Source organism: Ananas comosus, linkage group 5, assembly GCF_001540865.1.
Source record: "Ananas comosus cultivar F153 linkage group 5, ASM154086v1, whole genome shotgun sequence".
NCBI classification, from domain to species: Eukaryota; Viridiplantae; Streptophyta; class Magnoliopsida; order Poales; family Bromeliaceae; genus Ananas; species Ananas comosus.
In genome coordinates this window covers 269,022-291,027 of record NC_033625.1, presented here as the reverse complement: position 1 = coordinate 291,027, position 22,006 = coordinate 269,022, and the positions used below count along the sequence as shown (strand labels likewise).

Genomic DNA, 22,006 nt, shown 5'->3' with positions numbered 1-22,006 from the left:
GCGGGAATCTGCAACATTGCTTATTGGGCTTCTCGGAGTGCGTACACACTGAGGCCCACAAGCGTGCATAGCCCATGGAATCTAAATTTTAAAATTTTAAATTAAACATATTTTAGTTCAAATTAATACGGTAAAAAATTACTTTTCACAATTTTGACTAATGGCCCGCCACCACACGCCAATCGACCGGGCCAGAGAGGACGCTCGATCTTAATGGCGGGACAGAGGCCCAAATCAGGCCCACAGCACAAGTTGCCCTGTCCAGGAAGTCGGCGGCGGAGCTGTTAAGGTGGTACCATGGGGGCATCGGCGACTTGAACCAGTCACCAGTGGTAAGTTGGGAGGCAGTGGAGGGCGGAAGATGGGCGGGGATTGGGCGGCGATGGCGATTCAAGGCGCGGTCCTCTTCCTCGCCCTGGCCATGTTCCTGGGCCTCCACTCCGTCCCCCGCCGCGCCCTCTCCGGCCTCCGCCGCCGCTCCAACTCCTCCGCCCAGTCCAGCCGCCACTTCTTCCAGGGCGCCCAGCTCCTCGCCCGCGCCCGCTCCTCCTCCTCCCCTTCCTCCGCCTCCGCCTCCGCCCTCGCCCGCTCCGCCATCGCCGAGGCCGACCTCGCCGCCGCCCTCGACCCCCGCGACGCCGCCCCCCACATCCTCAAGGCCCTCGCCCTCGACCTCCTCGGCCACCGCCTCCCCGCGCTCCGATCCCTCGACGCCGCCCTCACCCCGCCCGCCGCCAAGTCCCTCTCCCCCCGCGACCGCGGCGACGCCCTCTTCAAGCGCGCCGAGATCCACCTCGCCCTCAACCGCCGCCGCCGCCTCGACGCCGCCCTCGCCGACCTCCTCGACGCCGTGCGTCTCAGCCCCGACAACGCCAAGGCCTTCGCCCTCCTCGGCGAGTGCTACGAGCACAAGGGATCCCCCGAGGCCGCACGGAGCGCCTTCGACTCCGCCGTCCGGATCGACCCCTCCTTGGAATCGGCTCGGCAGGGCCTGCAGAGGCTATCCGAATCCAGAGGCGGAGACACGAGCAGCTGAGTAAGGAGTAAGGGCTTTCCTTCCCCCATCCCTCTCCCTCTTTCTTGTTTCCGTTCCATTTCGCTTAGGGTTTGCAATAACTCAGGCTCTGCATATCCTCTGTATAATTAGTCTTTCATTCACAAAAGATTACTCTTACCTTTTGTATTGCATCAACTAGTTAGTAACAAGTGAATCTCTTACTCTGAATAATATCAAACTGGATGATTAGTGATTGATTACGGATCACTTATACGCGTCAGATCTCTTGGAGCAGTTTGGGTACAGTATGCTTACAGTATGTGCCTTGTCAGGAATTGTCATCAAGATGCAAACTTTACTAAGCACCAGAAAGTAGGTGTCAATTTTCGAACAAAAGATTGGAGGACGCACGGTAGATGAGTAAGCACAAAATTGTAGAGCATAAGATGAAAACATTCTTCAGGGCACGCTTGTTTTGTTCTGCGGGGCAGAAAATTGTAAGAACAGGAAAGAAAAGGAAAATAGCAATCTGTAGAACTGTTCAACCTTCTATGCTAATTCAGCCTGTTATGATTGGATATATTGCCAGCTAAATATACATGCTTTAATAGCTTTATCTTATAAATTTTAGTGCACTGTAAAGTCGTTGGTCGTATTTTTACTGTGCAGTGCACAACTTAAATCTTTTTGTCCTATCTTCATTGTATAATCCTTTTGATATGCAAATGCCAATCCAGCCTAGCATTTGCAGAATTTTGTAGATCCTGTTACATTACACAGATCTGAGATTTATCTGTTTGTGCGCAGTTATTGATGTTTTCTTTAAGTAACTTGTTTTTCACGGTATGCGACTTAATTCTAGGATTTCCCCTATATTCACTGCAGAATGTAATTTTCTTCATTGCATCTATTTGCCATTAACGTACATATTTGTCCACTGACTCACCCTTTTTGCGATCCTTCAGTCAATTTAGAAAACTCTATGGTCCAGCATCCTTTTTTTCTTTTTTCTTCTGTATTCCAAATGCTAGCTTTTTTCGCAGAACCTTGATACCAATCTTTTAAGATATAGACTGCTGAGAGTTGTTAGTGGAAGCTGTAAGCTCAAAGAGTCCGCTGCAAGTTTCTTCTGATCTACACCAAACTCTACAATTAGGTTAATACTAACTGATATCTTCTCAACCAATCATCTGGTCAAGTTATGATCTTATATTGCCTACTGTGTTGTTGAATTGTCCACCAAGTATGCCTGATCTCCCAGTTACCAGTTCGTGTATATGTAGCCTTTAATCGGCACCCAAACTGATTGAGCTGTGCAAAATTTCCATTACTTGTGGTATATCCATTGTCCTATGATACTGCTGGCTAATTTGGTATTTTTCCTGATATTTGTATATCTGATTTCAATAATTATGCGCTACATGGATGTAGTGAGACGAATAAAATTTGGACCTGGTTTCAGTTTTCAGTCCTTTTTGAACCAGTCGAATGACAAATGGCTAGAAATGTCATGTAGTTGATGATTCTATTCTCTAATTTCAAGTAATATTGCTGATTTCTTATAGCAATTAAACTGGCACATTAGCTACCTTGCATTTATCATATTTTCCAGATATAGAATCTGTTTTTTTTTTTTCCTTCTTCCCTACCTAGAGTGTTTAGACTGGTTTTTCCGTTCTATAACTGGCATTTTGGACATTATTTGAACTTCTTGGATGCTTCCTTCAGCTTTGCTAATTTTATGCATGGAACTCAAGGTAGATGCGAAATAGTGAAAAACAATGGGATGACTTCTAAGATCTTCAACTGATCAATAGTCAAGGTGGATGAACATATTAGATTTCAGACGCATTAATAGATCCCCGATTTAGGGTCTGGACCACCTGAACCAATCAATACAACAATTTGGGTAGTTCAATTTTGAAATATGATGGGGCTATAGTTGAAAAATCCCAACCTGCATTAAGTGGGATTGATCTAAAATCCAGCTGAACTCAACTCAACTTCTGTCTTTATTTGTCCAATAGCATTATTGACAGATTACATCAGTTCTAATCTCTTTGAAGACATGGTGGTGTTAGTAAATGCTTTTGATTACCGGCAGAGATTTTTATTGAATTTGATCGTATTATTCACTAAGGTTTAAGTGAGAATCACACAACTGCATGGAACCGTTTCCCTAGGAGCGGAATCTATAGTTCTAAACAGTTCACCGTCTCTTTTCGCAGCTTTCACTTCACAGTCTACAACTAACCTTTAACAGCACCCGAGCGAAAGGGGTAAAGGCATATGTCATCTTCCTATACATCCGGACTTAGAGTCACTAAGAAGAGAGTAAAAGAAAGTATCAAAAGCAAAAGCAAAAACCACTCAAATAAAAACATAAGGTTCAGAGTAAGGATTGAATAGAAACAAAAGGAAAAGATGGTCAACACTATGGTCGAAAATCACTGCTTCTATTGCCTGCCGTTATTTTACTTTACCTTCTTCACAACAATTCTAATTTACTGCTGGAGAACTATTATTAAATGAATACTTCTCAATCTCTTCAAAATGTTCTCCAGATAAAGGCCTACATGAATCACTACAGTATTTCATGCTTATCGAACTTGCTAGTCTCCTTTAATTTGAGCTTATCTTTACTTCTTATTGGAACATAATTTCCACAATGATGTAGACGGAACAAAGAGTTGTTTGCTCAGATCTGTTTGATTGAAGTGGTTTGTGTCAGGCATATTTGTTTCACTTTTCACTAAGTTTCCATGTATGGAAATTATGGCTTAGATGCGGTTCGTCCTTCTGTTAATCTAACCTCTTCAAATCCTCTCCAGCGGATACTTTTCGAGATTTTTGGTTGCAATTTCGCATAGATTAGCAGGTGGTGATTTGACTTTGTACTGGTCCGCAGGTTCGAGCCATTAAGAGCTCTATCTGAATTTTGTTTTGGCTATAATTTATTTTTCTTTCGTATTTAGCTAGGCTTGTTCTCTTCCTGTCATTCTTAGTCGCTAAAATATTGAAGAATCTCTCAGCTTCAAATTACTCAATAGTTATCAAGACTTGCTCCTGTTGACAGAGAAATACATGGCTATATATCATATTCCGATTATCGAACTATGTTTGTTGAATCCAAGTGTTCAAATGAACAATTGGAGCTCACAGATGAACAATAATAATTCAAAAGCATTACCGGCATGATCCACGATATTTATGAGAAGTATTAATTTATAGTTCTTGTCGCATGTGCCCGCGTACACTTTCGACGACCTGAGGACACTTGTAAATATGAGCCATAACATTAACGCTAGAATTAATTGAATGGAAATGTGAAGTTTCTTCTACATATTTCAATGTGCAATAATGCAACCACATGCATGCATGTGTACGTACTCACAGATCTCTTCTATCCATGCACGTCATAAAAGATGTTACCAATTACTAATTATTCACCCATATGTATTCGATCGTAACTTTTTGTTGTCCTTGATATGAGCCTTCTCTTCTTTGCCTTCTTTAGTTTTTAGTTTATTGTTCCGAGTTTTGCCGGTGTAAAAGAATAGTCATGCTACATTCCACAGTGCCCAATTTTGAGTTCTCAATTATTTTTGAGGCCCACACAACTATAAAAGCTACCACACATAGTACACACCAGCACAACACCCACACCCAAGTTGTTGCACTCCGAAACTCACAACTAATCGACTCATCATCTCATCCGCCCCTCTCTCATCTTTTTGTAAGTTCTACTTCTCTCTCTATTACTTAAACTAATTATATATAATCAATCTTATAATGGATTGATCTCCAGCATTTATTTATTGACAGGTCCGGTTGTGATCGAATTAAGATGAATAGGAAGCGGGGAGACTGGGATTGCAGATCCTGCCACCACCTCAACTTCAGCCGCCGCGACTCCTGCCAGCGCTGTGGGGAACCCCGCCCCCGCAGCGGCGGTGCCTTCGGATTCAGCACGGGCGCGGACATCCGGCCCGGCGACTGGTACTGCTCCTGTGGGGCCCACAACTTTGCGAGCCGGTTGAGCTGCTTCCGGTGCAACGCATTCAAGGACAACTTTGCAGTTGGAGGCAGCAGCAGTGGCAGCGGCAGCGGCAGCGGGCAGGGATTTGGTTTCGGCGGCGGGGCAGGGCGCCGTGCAGGATGGAAGTCCGGTGACTGGATTTGCTCCAGGTGTCATATTACTATTGGTGCAATTTTTTTTTTTGTTTTTTTCTCCCCTATTAATTAAGCTTCTGTAATGACTTGCTGCTGCTTTTTGGAAGCGCTTCACATTAGTTGCATGCATCTGATCTACGGTTGATATATAGCATTGGCTACTAGAGTACTAACAATGCACACAACATGCTCGCACTTCGCATGTCTTTGGGTAAAATGTACGAGTAACTATTCCCTGACCTATCTGACCTATCTCTTTACTAGGAAAAGAATCTAGAATATAAAAAATTTTATTGGTGACGTGGTGTCTCCATCTCTTAGATTAATCTGTTCCCTCATAGTTAATAAAAAAAAAAATTTTATTGTATTTTTTTTTTTAAGAAGAGAAATGTGATTAACTTGCTATTAATAATGTGATGTAAGACCGACCATCTCTAGAGCAAGTGGAAAAAAGACTTGGTGGTTGGTATCCGAGACCCAAGTTCGAATCCTAATTGATTCACATTTCTAGCTAAGTTTATTTCTAAATGAAATAAAACGAATTAGCAGGTAGTACGCTATCTATTTCTCAAAAAAAAAATAATAATAAATAAATAAATAAATAATAATAATGTGATGTAAGTGTGACACAATAGACTTCTTTCTTTTCTCGGTCTCTAAGTGTGACACAATAGACTTCTTTCTTTATTCGGTCCCTACATTTTTTGTCATTTGAATATTTTAGCCCTAAAACTGTAACATAGATGACGCTTTGGTCCCGGACCGTTACCCCACACACACAGGAAAAAAAAGTAGCTCTTAATTTTCTTGTAAAACGATGATATGTGCCATCACAAACATTATTTTTTCTTTGAGAAATAGATAGCATGCTATCCGTTTCGTTTATTTCATTTAGAAATAAATTTAGCTAGAAATGTGAATCAATTGGGATTCAAACTTAGATCTCGGATACCAACCACCAAGCCCTTTTGCCACTTGCGCTAGGGACGGTTGGTCCATCACAAATATTATTCAACTATTAATTACTATCCTCCTTAATAAAATGGATTGTTATATATATATATATATATATATATATATGTATCGATCACAGGTCGGGGTGCAATGAGCACAACTTCGCAAGCAGGATGGAATGCTTTAGGTGCAATGCACCGCGGGAATATCCCGGTATGATTAATCAACCTAAGTATTTCCTTAATTCGTGTGCTACTGTGTCCTAATTGTTGTATGATGAGTGATTAAATTTTGTATGGCAGGTAATGAAGAGTAATTAGGATAAGACAAGACAGAGAGATGAGATGATCCATAAGTTATGATGCATTGATAATTTCTTTTTTGCTCTTTTCCGTCTCTTTTTAGTTTCATGGCCACGATTTAAGGCTATCAAAATTACAGTCATACAGTAAGTAGTCCATATTATATACCATGGCATATGCTATGCGACATATTGTCTTTCTTGTTATCTAACAAATCAGTCGGATGGAAACCGTCTTTATATGATTTTAACACCTCTACTGATCACTAATAAAAAAGACGATAAATAAAAATCGATTATGCCGATTGATGGGCTTAAAACTAACTGCATCAATCTAGAATAGAAAATGGCGTAAGAACATTCTTAACATATCTGTATATATCGATCTGTCTTAATTAGAGAAGGATCTGTTAGCTTTGGGGTCAAGCTAAGATGAGTTATTTATCTAAATAAGAGTTCGGTCAACAAAGGCAGTAGTGCATGATACATTCATGATTTTTGACTTATACCCACCATTATTTTGGACTCAATTATGAGATTCTCACACCATTTAAAGCAAACTTTACGTTACCTCAACTTTGCTTTAGTTTCTTTCCTTTTATTATCATTAACTTGTACAAGCGAAGAGATCTCAGATCAAAGAGCACTTATATTCGTGGCATTGTCTTCTCGCTTTTGGACGAATGGATGCATGCACATAATCATATAGGGGGGTGTTTGGCCTACCTTTTAAAAATCGTTTTTGGACTGAAAAGTAATTTTTCGGCTCAAGAGAGCGTTTGGCAACTCACTTTTAAAATCTGATTCTACTTTCTAGAATCAGAAAACTGATTTTAAAGACTCCAGAATCAGAAGCAGAAAAAAACTACTTCTCTGAAATCTGATTCTGATTTTGGATTTAAACTTCAAATTTTTATTTTTTTTTAATTTCAATATTTAAATCTAAATTTAATTTTAATTTTTAATTTTCAGATTTATTTTTGAATTTTTAAATTTTAACTTTTAAATATTAAATTTTGAAAAATAGATTTCAAACTTTAATTTTTAAATTTTAATTTTAAATTTCAAATCTCAAATTTTAGATTTTAAAATTTAAAATTTATTTTAAATTTTAAATTTTAAAATTTAGATAAAATTTAAAATTTGACATTTTAGATTTTAAAATTTAAATGTAAAATTTTTAAATTTTTAAATTTTAAATTATAAATTTTAATCTTCAAATTATAAATTTTAAATTTTTAAAATTTTAATTTTAAATATTTAAAATTTAAGCTTTACACTCAAAATTTTAAAAATCATTTCAGAAAAATCGCTTTTATTTAAACTCAGCCAAACACACTACAGCTTTTAACCAAAACTATTTCTCCAAATCAAAATCACTTTTTCAGAATTTATTTTTTCAGAAATTAGGCTAAACGGGCCCAAAATCTTGCATATTTGATAAATCTGTTGTACGTGTCCCAATGGATTCACTAGGCGGGCCTTTAGGCAGGACAATAATGAGTTACACATCAAAATGGTCCCCCCTCTCTCTACACATTGTAAGCACACAAAGAAAAGTGTTGACAATGACATATATTGAATAGTCTGACATCTTATCCGCTCACTAGCAAATTCGGTTGTTTGAAATAAAAACATCANATTTTAATTTTAATTCAAATTTAAATTTAGATTTTAAATTATTTTAAAATAAAAATTAATAAAAATATTAATTTATGCAAACATCAAAAAAAAAATTTGCCAAACAGCTTTTCAAAATCACTTTAGAAAAATCACTTTTATCTAAACTCCGCCAAACGCTCTACAGATTTTAATCAAAATCACATCTCCAAACCAAAATCACTTTTTCAAAAATTATTTTTTCAGAAGCTAGGCCAAACAGGCCCTATATCGGCCAAAAAATATAAATAAAAAATTGAAGCTGCAGTAAGAGGCGTCTTGCTGCCTAGTGTGTGTATATATATATACAGGCAAAGACGGCTAAAATAGGGATTTTCATCGAAATGTACAGAAGGAAGACGGCTGCTTCGCCACCAAATTCAACTTGTACAATACAAGTCGTGTTTTTTTTTTGAGAGATAGATAGCACGCTACCCGCTTCGTTTATTTCATTTATAAATAAACTTAGCTGGAAATGTGAATCAACTAGGATTCGAACTTGGGTCTCGGGTACCAAGCACCAAGTCCTTTGTCATTTGCTCTAGGGACGGTCGGTTTTGTAGTTTGCCGTTTTTGTAGTTTTTTTTTTTTTTTTTTTTTTTTTTTTTTTTGCCTTTAATATTTTTTGAGACCGCATTGCCCCAACCTTTGTACAATACAAGTCGTGTTTTAGTGTTTGCTACGATTGACTCGGCAAAACAAGGTGCTTCGTCGCCGACTTCAGCCAATAGTCACAAACTTTGTCTACTCTCGCACGCATACAATTTGAATGTACCCCTTGTACATTGGAGATGATGATGGCATTGCCTTTAAAAAAAAAAAAAAAAAATCAAATCCAATTTGCGCCCAACATTCGAATGTTTCTCTTTTCCATGTGTAACTTATTCAGGTCCATTAATTAGGCGTTCCAAGTTGATGAAATGTTCGTGGTAGCATAGCACCATTCTCTATCTTTCCCAGATCCAAGGATGGTGTACACACACCTTTCTCTTTTTCTGCTTCTTCGGATGAAGAAAGGCCATTAAGTACTTAAAAGTTTGATTAAAATGTGCAGAGATTCGGGTTTACTCAAAAGAGTTGAAATAACTTCTAATTCTACGTATAAAAATATAAGTTCCAATTTAAAAATTCAAGTTTTTATATGTTAGCTTAAAAATATAAACGAAAATAAAATACACTATTAGGAGGGAAAATGTTGGGACTATTTGTTCAACTCTCCTCGAACAAAAATTGCCTTGAACCGCTAGAAGTTCGCTTCTACTGAAGTTACAGGAAAAAAAACTCGGAGGAGGTTTTAATACTATATTGCACAAAAGATCAATTTGATTAAAAATCATTCAGAAATAGCTTAACTATGTAAAGAAAAGAGTGAGTCTTTCTATTTATTATTATTGTTATTATTTTTTAGCTGCGACAAATAAATAGCTGAGGGGAATGTTAGGTGGGCCACAACGGGCCACGCCAAGTGTCAACCAATTTGGCGCCGTGAGACTGAGATCGCAACAAGTTTTAGTCAGCGCACCAGGTCAACGAACCATACCTATAACAATGGAGTTTTTCCTTTTTTCATTTTCGCTATTTTCACTATCAGGCATAATTGGTATGTTGTATTGAGTTACCAAAAGTATGTTGCAGTCACCCCATAACAACAGGCTATTATGAAACAGTCCTGTGACCTCTCAGCTGTTAATTTGCAATCAACACCTTTTTCTCTTCTTTTTTTTTTTAGACTAATGTACTTTAATAGCTAACGATATTTGTAATATCATCGTCCAAAAAAAACAGAATTAAATCATTATCAGATTTAGTAAATATTTAAATTAAATTCAGAAAAGGCCAATTTGCATAAAAAATCTACTTATTTTGGGCTTTTGCAAAATCGGGCCACCTTTTTGGCTTTTGCAGATTCGGTCCGCTTTTTCAACAAACTGACCAAAATACTCTTATACCTTTTTCTCTTTCCTCTTTCTCTCTCCTCTTTTTTTCTCTCGTTCTTTTTTCTTTTTCTTTCCAGAGAGTGGCGAAGACGGAGAGCGGAGGTGCCCTTATATCTTTTTCTTTTCTTTTTTTTCTCTCGTTCTTTTTTTTCTCTCTTCCCAGAGAGCGGCGAAGACAGAGCGGCGTCGCCGCCGGCGCCCCCACCTTCCTCGCCTCCGATCCCCCTAAGGCCGGGCTGTGACTTTTTTTTTTTGCATTTTTCTTTTCTTTTCTTCACTGACTCTCCTCCACAGTCTCCGACGACGGCGCCTCTCTCGCTCTTCCCTGCTCTTCCCGTCTCTCCTTCTCCCTCCTTCTCTGCTGCCTCCGACGACGATGCATCTTCGCCGACACCGACGCCGACACCGTGGAGATCACTGCGGCGCTGCAGCCTTAGAGTGGGGGGTCTTTAGCGGCGTCGTCACCGACACCGTGGCTATTGACAGAGAGGATGACAAAAAAAAAACAGAAAAAAAATAAAGATAAAAAATTATATAAAAAAAAGGATGAAGATGAAATTGTATCGTTAACTACAAAAAAATTACAAGTTGCACTACTTAAGATGTAAACTGCAGCTTTAAAATAAAAATTACACTTTTTAAATGAAAATTACACTCTTTGAAAGATATTTACACTGTTTCTCTTCTTATTGCACTCTTTCAGATATAAACTGCACCCACTAAGATAAAAATTACACTCTTTAAATGAAAGTTGCACTGTTTCTCCTCTTGTTGCACCGTTTCTCCTCTTGTTGCATCATTTCTCCTCTTGTTACACTATTTTTTATCTTAAACTGCACCCATTTAAGAGATATTTATACTGCTTCTCCTCTTGTTGCACTGTTTCTCCTCTTGTTGCACTGTTTCTCCTCTTTAAAGAGGAGAAACAGTGCAACAAGAGGAGAAACAGTGCAACAAAAGGAGAAGCAGTATAAATATCTGTTAAAGATGTGTAGTTTAAAATAAAAAACAGTGTAACAAAAGTAAAAATTGTGCAACAAGAAAAAAAACTGCACCAATTTATCTTAAACTGCACCCATTTAAGAGATATTTATACTGCTTCTCCTCTTGTTGCACTGTTTCTCCTCTTGTTGCACTGTTTCTCCTCTTTAAAATAAAAAACAGTGTAACAAGAGAAAAAATGGTGCAACAAGAAAAAAAACTGCACGCATTTATTTTAAACTGCACCCATTTAAGAGATATTTATACTGCTTCTCCTCTTGTTGCACTGTTTCTCCTTTTGTTGCACCGTTTCTCCTCTTTAAAGAGAAAAAACAGTGCAACAAGAGGAGAAACAGTGCAACAAGAGGAGAAGTAGTATAAATATATGTTAAAGATGTGCAGTTTAAAATAAAAAACAGTCCGATCCCGTTTGCCGCGGCCGCTGCCGCTGCGGCGACGGGATCGGGCTGGGGGTCCGCGGCGGACGCGGCGTCTCGACGTCGTCGTGGGAGAAGCAGAGGCGTTGGTCGGCGGCTTCTGGGCAGCGGCGGGAGAAGGGGCAACGTCGACGGAGAAGAACACGCGCGGCGCTGGTGCCGGCGCCGGTTGCGCTTCCGCCTCCCCCTCCTGCGCCCTTTTGCTTGGCCTCCCCTTCTTCTTCTTCGCTGTTGTCTTCTTCTCCGCATCCAGCCCAACCCCGTTCGCCGCGGCCGCTGCCGCCGCGGCGATGGGATCGGGCTGGGGGTCCGCGGCGGCGGAGGAGAGGAAGAGGGGGTCGTGGGCGGTGGAGAGGAGGGTGAGGAGGAGGGCGACGGTGAAGAAGGATGGTGAGGAGGGAGACGACGGTGAAGAAGAAGGCGACGGTCCGCCTTTTTTTTCGGCGAGAAAAAAAAAAAGAACGACAGAAACGAAGAGGAGAGAGAAAGAGGAAAGAGAAAAAGTAATAAGGGTATTTTGGTCAGTTTGCTGAAAAAGCGGACCGAATCTGCAAAAACGAAAAAGGTGACCCGCTTTTGCAAAAGCCCAAAATAAGTGGATTTTTTATGCAAAAAGGCCTTCAGAAAAGTTACCCAAATCAGAACAATTTAGGATGCACTTAATCAAAAACAGAGGGATTCCTTTCAAAATGGCCTGCAGTTGAGTGTCCCAATCAAAATTTGGCGTGACAATATCATCCTCCATGATCGGTGAGTTCTTCTATCTCTCTCTCTTCCTCATCCCCGGTCTCCTTTTTCTCATTTCTCGTTTCTTCTTCTACCGAGATCCCTAGCAATGGCGGTGCTCTTGAGGAGGCTTTCTAGGGTTTCGGCCATAGGAGGCGTCGATGGCTTCGGGGGGCAATCCAGTTCGAATCACGGCCGTCGATTTCCCTTTGGAGCCGCCGCCTCCTTCGTAGCCAGTGGAGTCGCCTTCTACTACGCCTCCTCTTCCCCCGCTGTGGTGATTCCTCGCTCTAGTTCCATCTTAATCATGGATTAAATTGTGTTAAGCCAAATGGATCGACGTTGGTTTTGCTTATTTTCGATCGTTTCCATGGGAAATGTGCCAATTTGATCTATTAATTGTGCTGTTTGTTATTTTAAATAATTGATACTTTGTTTTATTCTTTTCTATGTTATTAGGAGATGCGATTCGTCTCTTTAGATCAAAAATTGTATGCATGCTATGTATAAGAACATATGGAAGCACTATTGATATGCCGACCACTTAGGAAATAAGCACCTCTTCTGCTTGCTTGTTTTCAATACGGTTGAAATGTGATTTTATTGTATAATTAGTTGCTTCACATCTAGTATGTTGTGGGCGTATATTTTATATCTTTTTTGTTTGTCCCCTATTACTTAGATATTTTAAGGTGAAAATCTTTGGGGTTCTAATGCACGGTAATTCACTGTTTCATTGTCATCTAGTATAATTATAATTTTATATACATTTCTTTTGGCGCTTACATTGATCATATAACGCCTCATATGCTCGGCCCTATCTGATCCGAATTAGAACTTGAGTATTGGATAGCTAGAGTGCTGTTTGTACTATGCTGAGCGCTACTGAAGACTGATTTTGTCTAGGTGTTGATTAGATGTAACTCAAGCTAATTAGTGTTGTCGAATCTGCAGGCTCATCTCGACGAGGAAGCTGAAGTTAATGTCGGTAAAGTAGGTCAGTTCCTATTTACCTGAAACAACTAACTTGTCGTAATCTTGCTAGCTTGCTTCGTGCAGAAGAAGTTTGGAAGTGATAAAAAGAAAATATAAAAAAAAAAAACGAGTTTTCTTTTTTGTCAATTCAAAAAAGCATCATATTCCTTGCTTCGGTTTTCTTGACTGTTCCGTGACACTTATTTTTTCGCCATTGTTTCACATATTTTGTTATTTTTCCAGCACTCGACCCTGAAAAGTGGTTGGAGTTTAAGTTACAGGAAACTGCAAGGGTCAATCATGACACTCAGTTATTTAGGTACATTTTCTTCAATATGTTACTTCTGTTTATATAATGTCAATGGCTTTTGATGATTGTTTTTCATTACTCCCATAAAAACTATCTTGTAATATGTAGTCAGATGTATATTTTGCTATGGTTTGGTAACTTGAACGGGATTTATTTGTTGTGATAGTGAGATTTTCCTATTTGACTGCTTTGCTTGATCCTCCATTACAGTATGATAGGAAATATATTTAATTGATATCTGGGCAGGTTTTCTTTTGATCCTACTGCCAAGTTGGGCCTTGATGTTGCTTCATGCATCCTTACAAGGTATTCTCCTTTTTCATGAACCTTTTCTCTCTGTCTCTCTCTCCCCCTCTCTCCCTCTCTCTCTGTTTGTGTGTGTGTAAAGTATGTTCTCCTATGTCTTATTCATGCAGCAGAAAGAATTGAATTTGGAGTTCTTGTTTCATGAATCTCTCTCTCTCTCTCTCTCTCTCTCTCTCTCTCTCTATCTAATACTGGTACTCTATTTATTGACTATCAAAATTTGTCATGTCAATTGCAGGGCTTCCATTGGGGAGGAATCCGAAGGGAGAAGAAGATATGTTATTCGGCCGTAAGTCCTCATCTCATATGATATGTAAAATGTTGTATATGGTGTTTAAGCTATTGCCTCATCAAGGTAGATATGCCTCAGGTACACGCCAATTTCTGATCCAGATTCTAAAGGCTACTTTGATTTACTGATAAAGGTGATGGTGCTAACTTATATGTCATTCATGTTTGATTGAACCTCTTCGTATGAAGTGCATTTAGCTTTTCTAGTGTGTGCTTTTCTGAGACCAATTGATTAAAAACTTTGTGATTTTTCAAAAAGTGCCAATAGGTTGTTGCTAATTGGGCTTCTCTGTGCAGGTTTATTCTGATGGAAAGATGAGCCAGTATTTTGCAACTCTAAAGCCGGGTGATGTTGTTGAAGTCAAAGGGTAGGTTTCCATAGTAATAGAGATAATGCCAGGGGTGATTCCTTTTTCATGTGCTCTGACTGAACTCTTATTTTTTGTTAGGCCAATAGAAAAGATCAGATATAGCCCCAATATGAAAAAGAAAATAGGCATGGTAAGATACTATCATCTAGGTAAATCTTAATTTTGAGGTTTTCAAATTGGGAGTATAAATGCAAAGTTGATTGTCACTTTTGTTTCTGAATTTTGAAGTCTTCAAATGGAGTCTATAAATGCAGAGTCGACCATTTCTTTTGCTTCTTCATTGAGCTTTCAAATTCATTTTCTTCCTTGAGTCAGATATCAATCTTCAAGCAGTATTGTCTCTAGATGGTGAATTATTTGGAAGCATTGTTCCAATTTAATGGCTAATATGTGGTAGATTACACACATAAATGTATTACTCTCAGATTGCAGGGGGCACAGGTATCACACCAATGCTACAGGTTATCAAGGCTATTCTGAAGAATCCTGATGACAAAACTCAGGTGCACATTTTATTATTTTTGTTCTAAAACTTTCTATTTTTGGGCTAATTATAATTGCTGCAGAATCGTGTCGCATTAATGCTTATTGCTAAAGCATTAACACTTGATCGTGATGTCAAAATTTCGTCGGGACAGCTTCTGTAGTGTGAAATCAATATTTCTGAACTCGCTCTAAATTGAAGTAACACATTAGCTACTTGCTACTAACTCCGAGTTCTTATTTGTCTGGATGGATACATAGCAGAATAACACCATTCTTGTATAAAACTTTCAGTTGGTGAAACTTTCCAATATAATATGCTTTTGAGAGCTTGAGATGCTGCTACTTTAGAGCTATTTCTGGATTACAGTTTGTTCAGTAAAGAGACCCAAAAAATGTCCTAAATCCTATGAGTATTAGCTGATATTCAGGAACATATCAAAATTTCAATTTTGTTCTTTTTGGTGATTCTGCATTTGCTTGTTCATTTAATTCATTGTGGGTTTTTTTTTTTTTTATAATTCCTTGGCATGTTCATTCAGGTTTCATTGCTGTATGCGAACATATCACCAGAAGACATTTTGCTAAAAGGTGAACTTGACAGACTCGCAGCTAGCTATCCAAATTTTAAGGTAGCTGTTTTAACTATGTTTCTTTAAGCGGATGTACTGACATAGTTTTCCTGACTACTAATTTTATGTGATTTTGGCATCTAATGATCAAATTTAGGTGTTCTATACAGTCGACAAGCCGTCTAAGAACTGGCGAGGCGGTGTGGGATATGTATCACAAGACATGATCTTGAAAGGCTTGCCTGGTCCAGGGGAAGACTCTCTTATACTTGTGAGCAGTACAAGCTAGAGTTACATAGTGATTTCTTTTTTTTTATTAGTTTGCTTTTCTGATATGTTTGAAAAAAGTGCCTCAATTTTTTAACAGGTGGATGATGTTTTTGTGTTAATTAATCTTCCCATCTTTATATGTTAAAATGGCTGATGGTTTGTCAGGTTTTGCTTAAGAGAAAATAAGCCCTAGTCTTAAAAATGTCAATAGACTTCATTCAAAAAAACTCTGGAGAATACCTGACTGATTTGAAACTGTAATGTTAACTAACCTGTCTTGGTTTCACGTGATAAAATGATTTAACTTCCTAGAATTGGAAAGTTGGATCCCCCCCCCCGCCCTTTAAGAAGCTGTTTCGGTTCCGGCAAGGAAAGCCTATTCTATGAACCAATAATAACTGAAATTGCCTGGTTTGGCCTCATCTTTGCAGGTATGTGGACCCCCAGGAATGATGAAACACATATCTGGTGACAAGGCGAAAGATAGATCACAAGGCGAGGTATCAAGAATTTGTCATCTCAAATTTGTTTTCTTTTTTCTTAGATACATTCATTCTTACATAATAAATGCAAATACGGAGGGCTTATGGGAATGCAAGACCTATATTCTTATTACTACACATCTTTGTCTCGTACTCAAATAATCTCTGGTGATCTGCAGCTCTCCGGGCTACTCAAGGAACTCGGATATACCGAAGAGATGGTATACAAATTTTGAGAGGCTCACAAAAAGATCAGTTGTTGCCATTGGTTTTCCGTTGGTTTCAGATGAAGATGTTACAAAATAACTGAGCTTTTGTTACATCCCATGTCACAAACAAGTGTTAAAGATGGTGGCATCCCTGTAGTTCAATAAAAGAACATTTTCAGACGTGAGAGTGTGATGCATTTTTGTTCTTATGTTCCACATTCACAGACATTCTAGTTCTAGAATCTGTAGTTGTGCTATTTTTCTTTCGGCCCCTTCATTTTAAAATTTATTTTGTTTGCACCCTGCGCGCTGCAGCGTTCTCATCCTGTCAATCTCATCTCCTCTCTTAGTTTCCGTCCCTTAATGCGATGCTGCATTTTCTTAATTACAAGGTAATTCTAAAACATTAGTTGGTTATAGATGCTAAAGTATGTGATGAAATGGACAACTCATTAATAGATAGTACAGTAGGCATGGCGTAGCATATATTATTTTCTTGTGCTTTTTTCCTCTCGGAGAAAGGTAGTTTTTTTTAAAAATCAACTAGAAATATAAGATAATTATATTTCAAATTTAAAAGTTTAGATATCAATAATCAATCACTTACCTGCCGCGTGCACAGTTGGTGGCATAGCATTTTGTTTAGCAAGCGGGACATGATAATCTCCAATTTGGTCACCAATTCCCATGTTCTGTAGGTATCTTTTAACATAGAAGTATCAACCAAAAGAAAGGAGGAAGAAGAAAAATCAGGGCGGGTCAGCTGGGAAAACCAACATTTATGAAAATCCAATTTTAACATAGTTTTGCTACGGCAATAGAAGATGCAATTGGGGTTGAAAATGTAGGTAACTCGTAGATATTATCCGTCCCTAATAATACCATAATTCGCTCTCTTCCATGAAATTTTCGCTCTCTCAGGGATAAAGCTGCGTATGATAAGCGAGACTGATGATGAACTTACTACTATATGTTTGGCATAGCTGCAAGATATAGCAATTTTTTATTAAATGCTATGTGAGTAGTATCGTTAAAATGAGCACTTAAAATTATTATTTTTTAATCAAAAATCTCTTTCAAGATTTTTTTTTTGATAAATATTAATATGTTCAAGAAAACAAAATTAAAAGCTAAACCAAAAGAACATTTAGAAGCAGTTTGGCTTGCATTTCTCTACAATCGAACAAATGAATCTTATCGTTTATTTTTTTCTTTTTTGACCATTGAAAACTAGTTTTTTTTTTTTAAAAAATAACATACTATTTATTTCGTTTATTTATTTTAAAAATAAATTTAATTAAAAATATAAAATAATTAAATTTCAAATTTAAGATCTCAAATGACAACCACCAAAAGTATTGGGCACTGGGAACTAGTTCTAAGCGAGTTATGTGGTGGTTGCATTTGTGTGTTCCTACTGAGCCAGTGTGGGTCTTGAACAGTGCAGTATTATAAAATACTAGTGAAGGCCCGCGCTACGCTGCGGGAGATTTACATATTTTTTAAAATATTTTGAATAAACTAATATATTTCTATATTTATGTTGTTATCATTTATTTTTAAAAAATTAAATTTAAATTTTTTAATTTTCAAATCTAATTTTAAATTTTAAACTTTAAAAAATTAAAGAGCTAAAAAATATAAAAAAATTATTTAAATAGAGAGGAATAAAAAATAATTTGAACATTGAAGAAAGAAGAGAGGGAAAAAAAGCAAAAAGACCATTATCCGCGCCGTGCCACGCCGCGCCCGGCCCTGCGCTCCAGCATGTCCGCGCCACACCATGGGCCGCCCCACGCTACTGCATTTTTTTTATTCTATAAATTAATAGAAAACAATTAAAGAGAGAGACAAAAAAAATACGAAAAAATTTAGAAAAAATGTTAATTTTACGTTAAAAAAAATAAATAGTAATTTTGCTCTTACTTTGGACTTTCGTAAAATATTATTATTCAGGACCAATCAAATTTAAAGGAAACTATTATTATCTGATCTCATAATTTTTTATCCAAGAATTAAAAAGTTGAAAATACCGACTACCTTATGCTTTCGATAACACAACAACTCTACACATAAATATATAAATAATATTTCATAGATGCCAGCGCATTTATTAGCATACATAATAATTAGCAATTTAATATATAGAAAAATTTTGACTAATATTTTATCAAATACAGAGAGAAAGAGATGTATATAATCCGCACAATTTGAGATCGCAATCAAAACTCTAAAAACAATGACAAAAAAAATATTTTGACAATTTATTTAATTTCCTAACAAAAAATCTCATTAATTATTGTGTTAAAGCTCAGAAGGGTTTGAGACTTAAGTTACTGTTTTTTGAAAAAAAAAAAAAAAAAAAAAAGAAAGAAGAAGAAGAAGAAAGAGAAAAGAGATGACAGTGAGAGGTGCTCCACCGACCTCTTGCATGAACTGAACAGAGATGTCCGAGCTGCAGTATCCTGTGCTTGTGGAGATCTCATATGCGGCCTCCTCTCCTCCTCTCCCTTCCTCCAACCCATTCTCAACTTTGTTTCCACTCTTTCTCTCTCGCTCTCACTCTCTTCTCTCTCTCCTCTCTCTCTCTCACACGTTTAACCAAAGAGAGAGAGACAAAAAAAGAAGAATCTAGCAAAAGAGAGCTAGTCCAAGAGTATATATATATATATATATTATATATATATATATATGAGACCGGCGTCGCACCCTCGCGCGCCCCACGCCGGAGCCCGCGCCTCCGCCTCCCGCTGCGCTCGCCCGCGCCTCTGCCTCCCGCTGCTGACCGCTCGCGCCGCCGCTCGCGCTGGGGAGAGGGGGAGAGAGGTGCCCGCGTCCCGCGCCGCCGCCCTCCGCTGCCGCCCCGCGCCGTCGCCACCCTCGCCCATCCGCGCCCGGCCCGCGCCGGACCACCCACACTGGGTGCACCTGCGCGCGAGCGCCCGCGCCGGTCGCGCCCCGCCCTCTCGCGACCGGCGCCCGCATCCGCGGCGGCTCGCCTCGCTCCGCCTTCGGCCCGCGTGCCGCGCCGGCCCCCAGGCCCACGCCTCGCCCCTCGGCTCGCGCTCACTCGCTCGGGCTCCGCTCGCGCCAGCGCCCGCCCTCGCTCAAGCCCGCCCGCCCGCGCCCCTGTGAGGAAGTGAATTCTCGAAATACGAGGATTTGACTTCATCCCGAATCGACCAAGGGTCGTGCTGGTGTACTTTGGAAGACCAAAGATTTATAAATCACCAAAAGTGCATTGGAAATGAGTCCACGAGAGCAAATAGTGCGAAATCTGCACTGGAGCAAAATTGCTCTCGGGGACCGGTCCCTGGCAGGGAGGGACCGGTCCATCGGCTAGTGCGCGGGGGTTGCTTGAGGAACCGGTCCCTGGCAGTGAGGACCGGTTCTCGAACGTGATTCCACGCGGAAAAGCCAAAAATTGGCTAAGTCCTGAAATCCCAGCTCTCGGGGAACGGTCTCTCAGGAAGGAACCGGTCCCGAGGACGGTCTCCCCTTCTTCTTCTTCTCCTCTCCCTCCCTTCCTCCCTTTCTCCCTTTCCCCTCTGTTTCCCCCTCTTCCTTCTCCTCCCTTCCCTCTCCCTCTATCTGGGGAGAGACCGGTACCCGAACGCGCGACCCGAGCTGAAGCTCTCGGGGACCGGTCCCAAGTCGGGGAGACCGGTCCCTCCGCGCGCAGAACGCCCAGGGAAGGCTGCGCACAGAGTGAAAAGTGGAGGGGCTTGGATGGATATTGTTACAATAGAGGGCTTATTAGTCCCTCTCTCCCTCTCACTCTCCCTCAGTTCACTCTCTCTCTCCCCCTCACACTCTCTTACTTTCTCTCTCTAGAAAAGAAGGAGAAAAGAAGAAGAAAAAGGAAAGAAGGAAGGAAAAGGAAGAAGAAGAGGAAGGAGATCAACAAAAGAAGGCTTTTGGACTTCTCCCTCATCCTCTCTTCTCTTTTTTAAGCTAACCTAGAGGTAAGCTTCTAACCCTAGTTTGTGAAATTTGGGGTTTTTGGGTTTTAACTCTTTGGATGGGATTAAATGGATCCCTAGCACCATGAATGGAAGGATTAGAGCTAGAATCTAGGGTTTTGAGATGGGTTTAGCTTGATGCTAACCCTAGGGCACCAAAATAGGGTTATTCGGTAAAGTGTGGGATTGATTTCATTTGAGGCCTTGTAAACCTAATTGGTAGGTGCCTAAACGCGGGGGCGAAGTCGGAATTTCGATTCGTCGAGCGGGTCAAAAGCTATCGGCAACATAAGGCCGATTGAGCATCATTTGGACCGAGAGGACCGAGGCTTCGTCGTAAAGGACGCCGAAGCACACTTCTAGAGCCTCCTTATACGCCAAAGGTGGGGGGTGTCGTTCCGGAACATCCGGATTTCTTTTTATGTCTAAATTACATATGTGTTGATCATATTGCATTATAGGATTAATAAATGTATATTTCCTTTTCCTTGCATGCTTCTTAGTAGTGTACTTATGAGTTGAACACCTAGACTAGGGTAGCATGAGGATTGGGTCTTATGGCATAGAATCCTATAGCGGCATAAAGAGCCGAACTTGGACATATGATAGCCCAGTAGAGCGGCATTAAACGAGTGGCATGTCAACTAGTAGAAAACTTACTACAATGATCGAACGAGTGGCATCGAGTCTAGTGTAGTAAATTTGACGTGAACTTAGGGATAGTAGAAGTCCCAACATTGATTATATATCATGACTGTGCAGCAGAGGCACATTGACCCTAGTAGACAGGGTATCCTCTTGTGAGGATTGGATCATACTCACTAGTCTGTTTTTGCTTGTCGGTGGTCGCTCCACCGAGGCACGAGTCTCCGGAGTACTTCACTAGGGGCAGACGTAGTTGTCCCGCAGACGGTCTCGGTGTGCGAGTGCAGTTTCTCCTCACCTATGAGATTGAGAGTGAGTCGAGGGTTTAACCTTCGGGTTAACCAAGCGAATTGGGTAAGAAACATGAAATGCATAGTAGACTTGCATTATTACCTTGAGTATACATAATGTATATTGTAGTTTACGTTACTATGCACCTTATATACTCATGACATGATAGTAGCATGACAGTAGTTGTTGCATGCATTATTATCATTGGTGGCATGATAAAGTAGTTGCAGTTTATCTTTGTATATCTATCTATCTCTCTATCTGTGCCAGCTTAGACCTAGTGGGAAAACCGGCGGCGTCGGCGGCCGAACCCACTGGGAACTATATTTTATAGTTCTCACCCCGTGTGGTTTTGGGGTACAGGTACACACAGAGGCGAGTCAAGCGAGGACCGCGGTAAGGGCATAGCGCCCTAAGTGAGTTTAGTTGGTAGCTTTTCCTTTATGCATTAGAGTACCCTCGTGTACTAGATGATGTTTGGATAGACATGGGAGAGCTATTTGTATTTTGAGAAAAACTATGTATTCACATTTTGGTAGATGAAAAATGTAATGCAATCAAATGATGTAACTATTGAATGAATGTAATAGTTAGACTATCTCTCTTTATATACACTAGTATATTACTTGTGGTTCTTGCTCTTAGATGTATTGCACTTGTGTGCGCTATGTTCG

The 22,006-nt window shown here is 39.7% G+C and overlaps 3 protein-coding genes across 9 annotated transcripts; all 3 read left to right on the top strand.

Moving 5' to 3' along the window:
• LOC109710987 lies at window positions 257-4,945 on the top strand. 6 transcript variants are annotated; one of them, XM_020233836.1, is made up of 2 exons: window positions 257-1,043; window positions 4,823-4,945. In XM_020233836.1, the coding sequence occupies exon 1, from the start codon at window positions 362-364 to the stop codon at window positions 1,034-1,036; it is 675 nt and encodes a 224-aa protein (XP_020089425.1). In that variant the 5' UTR covers window positions 257-361; the 3' UTR covers window positions 1,037-1,043; window positions 4,823-4,945. The 6 variants fall into 6 exon arrangements, with proteins under 6 accessions (XP_020089425.1, XP_020089427.1, XP_020089428.1 ...); XM_020233838.1 differs by lacking the exon at window positions 4,823-4,945 and adding an exon at window positions 2,070-2,206; XM_020233839.1 differs by lacking the exon at window positions 4,823-4,945 and adding an exon at window positions 2,064-2,081.
• LOC109710988 (TATA-binding protein-associated factor 2N-like) lies at window positions 2,709-6,538 on the top strand. The gene is made up of 4 exons (XM_020233840.1): window positions 2,709-4,733; window positions 4,823-5,185; window positions 6,264-6,337; window positions 6,427-6,538. Exons 2-4 carry the CDS (start codon window positions 4,845-4,847, stop codon window positions 6,438-6,440), a joined length of 429 nt encoding a protein of 142 aa, XP_020089429.1. The 5' UTR covers window positions 2,709-4,733; window positions 4,823-4,844; the 3' UTR covers window positions 6,441-6,538.
• On the top strand, window positions 12,105-16,723 carry LOC109710893 (NADH-cytochrome b5 reductase-like protein). Of its 2 annotated transcripts, none has more exons than XM_020233688.1 (14): window positions 12,105-12,189; window positions 12,273-12,442; window positions 13,120-13,162; window positions 13,384-13,459; window positions 13,697-13,756; window positions 13,995-14,045; window positions 14,127-14,181; window positions 14,345-14,415; window positions 14,497-14,548; window positions 14,844-14,921; window positions 15,444-15,533; window positions 15,631-15,744; window positions 16,175-16,243; window positions 16,405-16,723. In XM_020233688.1, exons 1-14 carry the CDS (start codon window positions 12,183-12,185, stop codon window positions 16,459-16,461), a joined length of 993 nt encoding a protein of 330 aa, XP_020089277.1. In that variant the 5' UTR covers window positions 12,105-12,182; the 3' UTR covers window positions 16,462-16,723. The 2 variants fall into 2 exon arrangements, with proteins under 2 accessions (XP_020089277.1, XP_020089278.1); XM_020233689.1 differs by having other exon boundaries at window positions 12,111-12,189; window positions 12,265-12,442.

Excerpts from the sequence above, each read along its gene's own strand:
- LOC109710987 (XM_020233836.1), top strand. The coding sequence starts at position 362 with ATGGGCGGGGATTGGGCGGCGATGGCGATTCAAGGCGCGGTCCTCTTC.
- LOC109710988 (XM_020233840.1), top strand. The coding sequence starts at position 4,845 with ATGAATAGGAAGCGGGGAGACTGGGATTGCAGATCCTGCCACCACCTC. Across the intron at positions 5,186-6,263 it reads GGTGACTGGATTTGCTCCAG|GTCGGGGTGCAATGAGCACA; the intron begins GTGTCATATTAC and ends TATCGATCACAG.
- LOC109710893 (XM_020233688.1), top strand. Across the intron at positions 13,757-13,994 it reads GCTTCATGCATCCTTACAAG|GGCTTCCATTGGGGAGGAAT; the intron begins GTATTCTCCTTT and ends TGTCAATTGCAG. Across the intron at positions 14,922-15,443 it reads ATCCTGATGACAAAACTCAG|GTTTCATTGCTGTATGCGAA; the intron begins GTGCACATTTTA and ends ATGTTCATTCAG.